Raw genomic sequence first — 12,495 nt, 5'->3', positions numbered from 1 at the left:
GAGGATAGGACTTATCAACTTAGAAGAGAGTGAAAAGGTTTGAAATAGTCATAGAACTATTTTATCAGAAAAAATAAGAAGACAGTCTAGCTATGCAAGGTCCATTTGGGACTGGTAATCATGAATGTGTACTGGTATCTTAACTCCCTTTAGCTGCACACAATACTCACCTGCAGGGAAAGAGAAAACAGCTGGGATTCATACAGGATTAAATTTTGTCAGATGAGTGTAACAAACGGGAGAAAGGAAGATGTGGTAAGCAGAATACTGACCTCCAAAGATACCCTCCCCTAGTCCCTGCAACCTGGGAATGTGTCACCTTACATGACAAAAGGTACCCTGCAGATGTGAATAAATTGCAGATTTTGAGGTGAAGAGTTTATTCTGGATTATCTGGGTGTGCTCAATGTAATCACAAGGGTCCTTATGAATGAGAGAGGGTGGTGGGACAGTCAAAGAAGGAGCGGTGGGGCGCCTGGGTGGCTCAGTGGGTTAAGCCGCTGCCTTCGGCTCAGGTCATGATCTCAGGGTCCTGGGATCGAGTCCCGCATCGGGCTCTCTGCTCAGCAGGGAGCCTGCTTCCTCCTCTCTCTCTCTGCCCGCCTCTCTGCCTACTTGTGATCTCTGTCTGTCAAATAAATAAATAAAATCTTTAAAAAAAAAAAAAAAAAAGAAGGAGCGGTAACAGTGAAAACATGTCAGGGTAACGCAACATGAGAGGAGTCAACCAATCATTGCTGGTGAAGGTGTAAAGGAGCACAACCCAAGGCATGCAGGCAGCCTCTAGAAGCTGGAAAGCAAGGAAATGAATTCTCCCCTAGAGTCTCCAGAAGGAACGCAGATTTACTAACACCTTGATTTTAGCCCAGATCCATTTTGACCTTCAGAATTCTAAAACGGTAGAATTATTTGTATTGTTTTAAGCCATCAGTTTATGCAATTTGTTACAGCAGCCACAGGAAACTAACAGAGATTAAGTACTTTTTTTTTTTAAGACTGTGCTATCTAAGCGGAATAAGAAAGAAACTGAATGAAGGAGATGGCTAATGGACGAGGGGAAATAGAAGAGCCAATGACAGTAATAAACAAGGAAATAAAGTGATACAGTTAAATTGTATCTTATTTCATTTGCTGAAAAGAAATGTTCATTCTTAAAATACATTGGGGGGAAGCTCACTGGAATTTTTAAAATAACCTTTTTAAAAAAGGTGAATGAAAAATACTCCAGAAAAAAGGTGAATGAAAAATAATAGAGAGGAGGACGACTAACGACACTCTTACTATTTTATATGCCCATCATAAGCAGAAAACATTTCTTACTCATCTTTCTCTCCCAAATACCCAGCATAAGGCCTTCACAAGGTCAGTATGCATTAATGTTTTAGGAACAAAGGAGTAACTTTTTTTTTATCACTCTTATCACAAGGCACTCCTAAAAAGCAGATAAAAAACCTGAGGACAAAAGAAGAAAGATGAAACATAACTCAGCCTAACCAATCAAAGTACCCTATCTCCAAGGCCAAAGTGAATGAGGAAGTTCAATCAAAAATCATACTCAAGACTTTCTGCTAGAACTGATGAAGCTGGAGCCCCCAGCAGCCTTCATCCTCAGCCAGAGGTAATAAGCCCACACACAGAAGAAAGCAGAAGCAAAAGATGAAGACACACATTTGCTGACACTACTGATGGATCCAGCTGTGTCTTAAGATAGAGCCATGAAGTAAACTTCATCCCCTATACTTTTATTTTATTTTTTGGCTTACTACTTTAAAGTACATTTCTCTCAGTTACAAAATGGAAAGAACACGAACTAAAAAGGGCAGGAAACAATTGTCTTTAGAACTTAAATATGATATACAGGCTAAGCTAAGCTATTGTTTCTTTAACTAAAAGTAGAGCTGTTCAGAAATCATAGTTATGACTTCCCTCTTTCTCCTGTCTATGCTTCTTAGTACTGTTCAAAAAAAAAGGACTCTTTGGTAGAAAGTGAAACTGTCTAAGATTTAATAGAGTCTTACTTCCGCTTTAGATGGAAAAAGAAAGATCCTTGCCCTCTACGGTCTCATCTAATTAAAATATTCCATATTGCATTTTCTTTTGCACAGCCACCCACCACCAAAAAAAGCTCAGAACAATATAGATATATCAAGATTCTCCCTAACTCATGACATATGCATAGGCCAAATCCAAGTCCCAATGTCCAAGCCAATTTTACTCAGTTTCTAGAACACGTAGTTAGGAATGAGGAAAAAAAGAGAAGAGAAATGGATATGTTCCCCCCAAAAACTGATCAAAGATAACATGAATAAACAGTAAATAATTTTCATCACCCAGATATTAACTTCCAGGCCACTGCCATGAAATGCCCCCAAAATGAAACTAAATAGCATAACTATGTAACAAGGGGCTTTTTAAAAATTAAAATTTAAAAAATAGACATGAAATGGTTTGCTAGTTATACCTTTTTAATCTTGGCATTTTTATTCCAATTACTATATGAAAAAGTCCTACTCCCTATAAATTGTCAGCAGTTTTACCTTGTTTCTTGTCTTCACTTTTGATTTGCTCTTCTGTTTTCTTTTCAACTTCTTCTTATTTAAAATTTTCTTATTCCTAAAAGTGGAAAAAAGAATTATGAAAGTTCATTATTAGGATATACAAAGCTATGAAAAATGTACTTCCAAACTAGATATCTGAATGTTTCTTCTGCAAACGTTCTATGACACAATATACTCTCCATGCACCCATAAGATACTAACACACAATACAGCTATTGAGATAATAACACAGCACTGGAATGCTAAGAAATATACATTAAATGATCAAAAAATTAAATTTTGCAAATATTTTTATAAAATTAAAAAAGGCAAATGGCATCAAATAAAGTTTTTAAAATGTTATTCAATAGTGGGGAGGCCAATAAATATTAGGTCTATTCTTTTCCCAGAAAAATCTACTCTTTGTAATTGCAAGGGCTACAGTAGAAAAAGGGACAGGAAGCAATTTTTACTAAATTGCTATAGAAAAGACCTCAACTCATACTCTTCTTATATCCTGTGGCCAGTTTTTTCACAAGGTCACAGGCCTAAGACCAAATTATTCTTTAAGCAGAAGGATGCCCCCAAATGACTTCGAGAAAGAGACAGAAAAAATGTGGCAAAAAATAAGAATTATAGTGGAAGAAAGAAGAATCAGGGAAAACAATTTTATTTTATTTAAGTATGTCTCTAACACTGAGGTACACACTGTTAGGTACTAAAAAATACAACATGAAAAAGACAGTTTTTGCCCTCAAGGAGCTCAAAGACTTGAATGAAAAACATAATTTAATGATCAACAAAAGGATGCTACTGAAGAGGAGGAGGAAGAGGAAGGGGAGGGGAAGAAAAGAGGAAGAGGAGGAGGGGAAGGAAGAGACACTAGATGCTAGAGTCCTTAACACTTGGTAACTAATTTAGTGGAAGTTGTGACCAAAACAAAAGTTGCATGCCTAGGCCACCTGGAGGTAGGGATGTCATTCACAAAAACAGGGAAGTCAAGGGGAAGAATTTAGTTTCCAAAAGGAAAACATTGGTTCTATTTTTTTTTTCAAGATTTTATATATTTATTTGAGTGTGTGTGTGTGTGTGTGAGAGAGAGAGAGAGAAAGAGAAAACATGAGCTGGGGGAAAGGCAGATAGAGAGGGAGAAGCAGACTCCCCACTGAGTAGGAAGCCTAATGTGGGGCGATCCCAGGACCGTGAGATCATGACCTGAGTGAAAGGCAGATGCTTAACTGATGGAGCCACCCAGGTGCCCCTATTTTTAATTTTTTTAGAAGGGTAAAGGACAAAGGGAGACTCCAACTCACAACCCTGAGATCATGACCTGAGCTGAAACTAAGAGTCAGCTGCTTAACCAAATGACCTACCCAGGTGCCCCCAGTTCATTTTTAAAGATGTTTGAGTTCAAGATACTAAAATGTCAGCAAAACAGACATGAAAAAGCATATGAAAATTTATCTTTGACAGTTCCTTCAGCTTTACTCTCTAAACCAAAATAATCAAAAATTCTTGTCAATTATGTGTTATAAATAGTTCTTGAATCTGTCTACATCTCTACGGCTCTCTACATCTCTACATCTCTATGGCTGCAATTCTAATAACCTGTTACCACCACTTCTTGGTTGGTCTACTGCAAAAGCTTTTTAATTCATTTCTGTACAACCATGTTTGCCCTACTTCAATTCATTCTTCACCCAGGAACCCAAATCAACTTTTTTTAAAAAATTAAATTCTTTATTTTTTTTTAAAGACTTTATTTATTTATTTGACAGAGAGAGATCACAAACAGGCAGAGGTAGGCAGAGAGAGAGGAAGGAAAGCAGGCTCCCTGCTGAGCAGAGAGCCAGATGTGGGGCTTGATCCCAGGACCCTGAGATCATGACCTGAGCTGAAGGCACCCCCCAAATCAACTTTTAAAAACACAAATCTGAAGGGGTGCCTGGGTGGCTCAGTTGGTTGAGCATCTGACTCTTGATTTTGGCTCAGGTCATGATCTTGCAGTTGTGAGATACAGCCCCACGTGGGGTTATGAGCTGAGCCTCAGGTCTGCCTGGGATTCTCCCTCCCCCTCCTCCAGCTCACATGTCCTCAGTAGCATGTGTGCTCTCTCAAATAAATAAATAAAAACTCTAAAAAAAAAAAAATAGAAACACAAATCTAGGAGGTAACTATCCCACTCAAAACCCTACTAGTATCTACTCAATTCTCTTGGCTTAGAGTCCAAAAGCATGGCTTTAAAGATCTTCTACCAAGATCTGCTCTCTGCCAGCCTCTCTGCCTCATTTTGCATCCCTCTCCAACTTGTTCATCATACTCCAGCCACAAATACTCCAGCCACAAAGACATCCTTCTAGCTATGTGGATCTGCTAAGCTACTTAGGGGCTTTCATAAAGGCTCTCCCTCTTCCGGGTATTCTCTCCCACATCTTTTGCTAACCACCATTCATCTCTGAGGCCCCAATATAAGCATCAGTTACTCTGTAATGTCCCAGATTGGGATAATTTCCCTAATATTCACTCTCACATCACTTACACTTGTTTCACTGTGTTATCTACAACTATAATTATGTATGGGATTATGTGTGCAATGCATTACTCCTTCACCAAGTTGTAAGTGCCAAGAGTACAGACGCCATGTATTTCTTGCGCTGTGCTCTAGCTTCTTAGTCTAAAAAGTACTTTGAACAAAGTACTCAATACTATTTTGAGAGAAAGAAAAAGTTGGAGGAAGGAGACAGGAAAGAGAGAAAAGAATGAAGTTCAGAGCTTTAAGCATTATTCAGAGGACCAAGGTTAGATTCGTGGATACACAGATACATTTAAAGGATATGTAAGCCATACATATCCATTTAGGAGCTATCCATGAAATGATTTTATGCAGATTTTGGTGCAATGGAGGTAATGGAAAACCAGGTACACGGATAAGATTTCCCCCAGAGAGCATGCTACAAAAGTAAAGAAAAAGACTGATCAATAGTGTCCTGTGGGACACATGAACAGATACACCAGCTTATACAGTCTATCCAACTATGAGCATTGCTAGAGCATGAAAAATGTCTATTTCAACTCCACTTTCAAGACCTGCATCACTGCCTGACATATCATGGTTGTTCAAGAATTATCAAAAATGAACAGAAAGTTAATGAAAATTAACAGATATTTCTCATTAAGGTTTAGAAAAACAACTTCTCTTTTATATTAAATGAAATCAGTTATTTGAGCAACAGGAACATGTAACTGCTAAAAGATTAGCCCCTTTTGTACAACTTAGAAAAACATCAAGGTTCACTTAAAACTAATCTTTAGAGAAGTAGAATATATAAACCCCCCAAAAATGACTTTCCTGAAGCCTACTCATCACAGACTAAAAGTTTTCACAAATATACATCAATATTTGTTTTTGTTTAATGAACATCTTTGAAGTTCAAATGGCTTTAATACATATTCCTAAAATACTTCTTCCTATGCATTTAATTAGTTATAACAATTTTAATGAACCTAAGCCCACCAATTCCTGACTATAAAGAATCAGCTTCTCCCAAATCCCCACAAATTGATTTCACTGTGTTTTGTTGTTATTGTTGTTCTTGTTGTTAATTTGGCTTGTTTTGTAAGAAGTAGATGGCTGTCAAAAGAAAGCCAGTAATAAATTAAAAGTTATTATGGAGAAAATCTATAGTCAATATTAGAAAGTAAAAATACAATTTTTCAGTAAGCTAACATCCCCTTATATAACTAATGGAAAAGCTTAGTTGAAAACTAAGTTTAAATAAAGTTTTCATGATATCAGAGCATGGACAGATAAAAGAAAAACTCTAGAAACCAGTCTTACACAGTAATAATTCACCCTGGAATTTATGATGATTTAGGACTTCAAATCCTAAATCAAATAGGAACTTAAAATGAAAAAATGTCTGGAATTGATCTCATAGGATTTTTAGTCATTTCACCAAAAGAACCTCATACCTATGAGATTTGAAAGAATTATGTGTGCTAATAAAAGGCAAAGGCTATTAACATTCTTTAAATATTTATTTTTAAAAAATTTACTTTAAAAATTCCAAGGAAGAAATTTTAATAGTTACCACGGTTTAAGGAAAAACAATTTTTTTCCTGCAATGTAAGAACAAATGAATATTTGCACGTTATTCCATGATATAGATCATTAGTTTCTCTATCAGCTTATTGCTGAGTCTGTTTTCTAAAAAAAAAAAAAAAAACAAAAGTTAGTTAAAATTTAATTTTAAAATGTCTCTCATCCTGAATCTGTTTCTTCATTTGTAAAATAACAAGATGAAGGAGATTATTTCTGAGATTCCTTTTAACTCTAAAATACTGGAGTTTTAATAAGTCCAAATACAAAGAACTTCTAGAATAAGATTTCAATCTTTTGTTTAATTTCCCTTAGTAATGAGAAATGAAAAATTCCTAAGTCTATGGTCTAAGGCAAGAATAGAGAAATTTTTTTTCTATAAAGGGCAGACTGTAAATACCTTCCACTTTGTAGGCTATAGGATCTCTGTTGCAACTACTCAACCATTACAGCAAGAGAGCAGACATAGACAAACTATTTAGGAACACTGAAGTTTGAATTTCATAGTTTTTATATGCCACAAAACACTTTTTTTTTTAAACCTTTAAAAACATCAAAACCATTCTTAGCTCACAGGCAATACAAAACAGGCTCTGAGCCAATTTGGTCTTTGTGTCACAGTTAGTCGACCTCTGGTCTAGAGTGTACTTTGATAAACAGGCTCAACGAGAAAGAAAAAAGTAACTACTACTATGCAACACAGATAAAAACTGTTCAAAATATCACTATGCTCATACAAATAAGCATTCTTTTTTTTAAATTTAGTTTAATTTTTTTTTGTGTGTGTATTCCAAAATTCATTGTTTATGCACCACAGCCAATCCTCCATGCAATATGTGCCCTCCTTAATACCCACCATCAGGCTCACCCAAGGTCCCCCCTCCAAAACCCTCAGTTTTTTCCTGAGTCCACAGTCTCTCATGGTTTGTCTTCTCCAATTTCCCCCAACTCACTTCTCCTCCCCATCTCCCAATGTCCTCCGTGTTATTCCTTATGCTCCACAAGTAAGTGAAACCATATGATGATTGACTCTCTGCCTGACTCATTTCACTCAGTATAATCTCCTCCAGTCCCGTACATGTTGATAATCTCCTTCAGTCCCTATATGTTGATACAAAAGTAGGTATTCATCCTACTCAAGGAACTACAGAACACTCATGAAAGAAACTGAAGAAGACACAAAAAGATGGAAGAACAGTCCATGCTGATGAACTGGAAGAATAAACATTGTTAAGAGGTCTATACTGCCTAGAGCAATCTATACTTTCAATACCATCCCAATCAAAATTCCACTGGTATTTAAGAGCTGAAACAAACAATCCTAAAATTTGTATGGAACCAGAAGAGACCCCAAATTGCTAAGGAAATGTTGAAAAAGAAAAAAAAAAACTGGGGGCATCACATTGCCTGATTTCAAAGCTTTACTAGAAAGCTGTGATCACCAAGACAGCATGGTACTGGCACAAAAACAGACACATAGACCAATGGAACAGAGCAGAGAGCCAAGATATGGACCTATGGTCAAATAATCTTCGACAAAGCAGGAAAAAACATACAGTGGAACAAATAAGCATTCTTAAAATTATGTCTTTCCTTTTGCAAAGATAAACTCTGGACTTCCGCTTCCTTAAAGTAAGATGATACTAGAGAGAAGCAAGCCATTTTTCTTTCTTCAAAAACTTGACTAGCCTAAGAACACTGTGGAAGTAATTAAGAACTAGATAAACCAAAACTCCAGAGATGAAAGAGCACTTCCATGGTGAGCTCAGACCACTGGCATTTTCCTCCATGGGGGTATTTGGAAAGTTTGGATACATGTGAGGTCAAATTGAGCCTAGTTTAAACAGAGGAACTCTACTAAAGAAAACCAGAAACTAGTGGAGCTTTAGCTGGAGTGAGACCAGAAATCTAGAAAAGCCTCAAATACATAGGCAGTTTCCCTAGTGATATAAAGTTTAGTAATGGGATGCTGGAGGATAGGGAGGCTGTACCAACAGAGTCAATTTCCCAGTCTCCCAATGTCTAGAAGACAGAATCCCAGTCAGAGGAGGAGTCTCCTTAATTCATGAAAGGATGGAAATTGTCAACACCTCATTCTACTTGTCTAACACAGCAAAGAGCAAAATGCTCTGAAAGAAAATAACTGGTAGGCAAATACTAAATATATTAAGAGATATACAAGAAGGAAAATAATCAGGCAGACTCAAAATAACTGTCATTGAATTTAGGAGACAAGGATTTTAAATAGATGCAAAGATGGAAAAATAGGATGAAATGCAATTTTCAGAAGAATCTAATTTTTTAAAAGCCAAATAGCTTTTCTAAAAAATAAATAGCTGAAATCAAGAAATTGTCAGGTGATTTTAAGAGCAGACTAGACTAGAGGAAAATAGGATTCATGGATTTGCAAATAGGGAAAAGGAAAATATCCAAACCCAAACACAGGGAAAAAAATGAGATGAATAAAACAGAGTATGAAACAAGTAGGACACAGTTAAGTGGTCTCATATTCATGTAAATGAAATCCAAGACAGAAAAAAGAATGGAGCAAATACAGTATGTGAACAGGTAATTAATGAAAAGTTGATAAACATGAGGAAAGAAATCAACCCGGAGATTCAAGAAATTCAGGGAAATACAAGAGGAAAATGCAAAGAAAACCAAAGGCACACCAAATGCTAGGCACAGTCAAACTGCTGAAACAAAGAATAAAGAGAAAATCTTAAAAGCAACAAGAGAAAAAAGATACACTCAAAAGAACAACAGTTAAGATTAATAGCTTCCATTCTCTGTGTTGAACAGTGCTGGGGAAGGAGAGGTGTAGACCTAGAATTATGTACCTATCAAAAATATCCTTTAAAAAGGAAGACAAAAATGTATTTTAGACCCACAAAAGCTGACACATAATTCATTGTCAATGTACCAATAGTACAAGAAATACAAAAGGAAGATCTTTAATAACCGTTATGTCGAATTTTTAAATAAAAGGATATAGAGCTGAAGTAGAAGAAATGGAGAAGATATATCCTGAACATGATTACCGGCCTTGCAAAAAAGTATGGCTATATTAGTATTTGACAAAATTAATTTTTAAGGCTAGAAGTATTATTAGAGATGAACTGAACACTTCATAGTGCTAACAGGGTCAATTCAATAGGAAGACCCAGCAATCCCAAATCTGATGCATCCAATAATAACATAACTTCAAAACATATGAAGTAAAATTGAGCTACATAAAAGGAGAAAGACAAATTCACAATCAAAAGAGCAGATTATAACATACCTCTCTTTAATTGACAGAACAAGTACAGGATAAAACAGCATGGATATAGAAAATTTAAAACATGATTTATCAACTTGACCTAAATGAAACACCTAGAAAATCACACCTAACAACTGCAGAATGCACATTCTTTTTTAATGCGAATATAGAGTATTTACCAAAACAGACAACAGAATGCTGGACCACAGAATGCTGGATCCAGAATGCTGGATCACAGAATGCTGTGATCACAGAAAAATTAAACTAGAGACCAAAAGGTAAAAAAAACTAAGATATTCCCAAATGTTTGGAAATCTAAAAAAGAAAACAAAACAAAAACCCAAATAAATAACCTATGACTCAAAAACTTATAACAGAGAGTTAAAATAGAATTCAGACAATATTTTCAATTAAATAAAAATGACAGGGGCGCCTGGGTGGCTCAGTGGGTTAAAGCCTCTGCCTTCGGCACAGGTCATGATCTCAGGGTCCTGGGATTGAGCCCCACATGGATGGGGCTCTCTGCTCAGCAGGAAGCCTGCTTCCCTTCCTCTCTTCCTGCCTCTCTGCCTACTTGTGATCTCTCTCTCTCTGTCAAATAAATAAATAAAATCTTTAAATAAATAAATAAAATGACATGACATATCAAAACTTGTGAAATGTAGCTGAAGTAGTGCTTAAGGAAAATGTATAGCTGTTTGCAAAGATTAAAATGCATATAATGAAAAAAGAAATTCTGAAAATAAATGATCTAGGCTTACATCTTTAGAAGCTAGAAAAACAATACCAAGTAAACAATGTAAAAAGAGGGAAACAAAAGTAAGAACAGATAATCGATAAAATAGAAAACAGACATTGAGTAGGGAAAATCAAGGAACCAAAATTGGGTTCGATAAGGAAAAGACTGCTCTAGCAAGACTGGTCAGGAACAAAACAAAAACCAAAAACCAAAAAAAACATAATTACCCATATGAGAAATAAGAAAGGGGACATCATCATAGACACTGCCCATAAATTTGACAATTTAAATACAAGGGCAAATTCCATTGAAAAATGTAACTTCTCGATATTAAATAAGGAAAAAATACAGTATCTGAATGGTCTTATATTCTGTTAAAGAAACTGAATCCCTAACCAAAACCCTTCCACAAAGAAAACTATAGACTCAGTGGCTTTACCGGGGAATTCCTCTAAATACTTAATTCACTGGCACATTTTTTCAATTTCGATCTTAAACTAAATCTTCCTATAAATATAAAAAGAAGAAACTTCCCAACTCATTTTATGACACTAGCATAATTCTGATACCAAAATCTGAAAAGAATATTTCAAAATAAGAAAATCTCAAGCCAACATCTCCCATGAACAAAGAAGCAGAAATACTACCATAGCCAAAAAGTGGAAACAACCCAAATGTTCATCAACTGACAAATGGTAAACAAAATGTGGTACATCCATATAACAGGATACTATTCAGCCATGAATGGAACAGACACATGCTACTTTATGGATGAACTTTAAAAACATTATGTTAAGTGAAAGAAAGCCACAAACTGTATGATTCCATTCGTTTCAAATGTCCAGATTACACAAATCTATAGAAACAGGAAGCTGATTAGTGGTTGCCAGGGGCTGATGGAAAAGAGAAGCAGAGTGAGTGGCAATGGGTATACGATTTCTTTTTTGGGTAAAGAAAAATGTTCTGTTTGCACAACTTTGTTAATACACTAAAAATTACTGATTTGTATACTTTCACATGGTGTGTTTCATGGTATGTGAATTATATCTCAACTACAAAATAAGATTAAAAAAGCCACTGATCTAAACGTGAATTCAATGTTCAGCAACCTATAAAAAAGATAGATAAATTACAAAATCCAATCAATATAACTCAACAGGATAGTAAAATAAGGAAAAAAATATCATTTCAATAGAAAAAGTATTTTATAAAACTCAACAACTACTTGGATGAAATACTTTCATAAGGCAGGAAAAAAATTAATCTGATAATTACTAAATCTGGCAATTACTTAATCTGGAAGCCCGTAAATTAAACAAAGGAAATAAAAATCATAATGGTGAAGAAGAAAACAGTAAAGCATTTTTACTTGTACATAATCTAACTGTATTTACAGAAAGCAAAAGTAATCCACAAATAATAAGTGAATTATCCAGGTCACTAGATACAACACCAATTTTTTAAAAAAATCAACTAATTTATAAAACACTGTATGTACTTAAAGCTTTTCTAAATAAACCAGTTATTTCTCCTATGTAATTAATGTAATGATACTCTCATCACTGTGTTCAAGCATTACTAAATAAATTAGGGAGGAACAGTAGTCTGATTACTAAGTAGAAAACTTTTATTTACTTTCCTAGGCTGATAATTAGTAACAAGAAAAGAGATTTGAGCAATTCAAACTGATCTGGGGAGAGATGCAAACAGATTTCCTATATATAGCTTCAATCTCTTGATCTATTTAGAAGTCTTCATATGGCAGTGGGGATGGGGGATAATAATTCTACATAAATCCACCTTGGCAGTGGGCACAGCAGTCTAACAAAATGAGGGAATAAAAAGTGAGGAAAGAAGT

At 35.4% G+C, this 12,495-nt stretch overlaps 1 protein-coding gene across 11 annotated transcripts in view; it reads right to left on the bottom strand.

Moving 5' to 3' along the window:
- The window catches only part of MYCBP2 (MYC binding protein 2), a 294,107-nt gene that overhangs the window by 262,348 nt on the left and 19,264 nt on the right, over positions 1 to 12,495 (bottom strand). For all 11 annotated transcript variants that reach the window (XM_059144685.1, XM_059144682.1, XM_059144683.1 and 8 more), the window contains exon 2: positions 2,538 to 2,613. In XM_059144685.1, coding sequence (XP_059000668.1) covers positions 2,538 to 2,613 — 76 coding nt within the window. The remainder of the gene's footprint in view (positions 1 to 2,537; positions 2,614 to 12,495) is intronic.

Source organism: Mustela lutreola, chromosome 13 (genome assembly GCF_030435805.1).
Source record: "Mustela lutreola isolate mMusLut2 chromosome 13, mMusLut2.pri, whole genome shotgun sequence".
Classification (NCBI taxonomy): domain Eukaryota; kingdom Metazoa; phylum Chordata; class Mammalia; order Carnivora; family Mustelidae; genus Mustela; species Mustela lutreola.
This window is presented reverse-complemented; position numbering and strand designations above follow the sequence as displayed.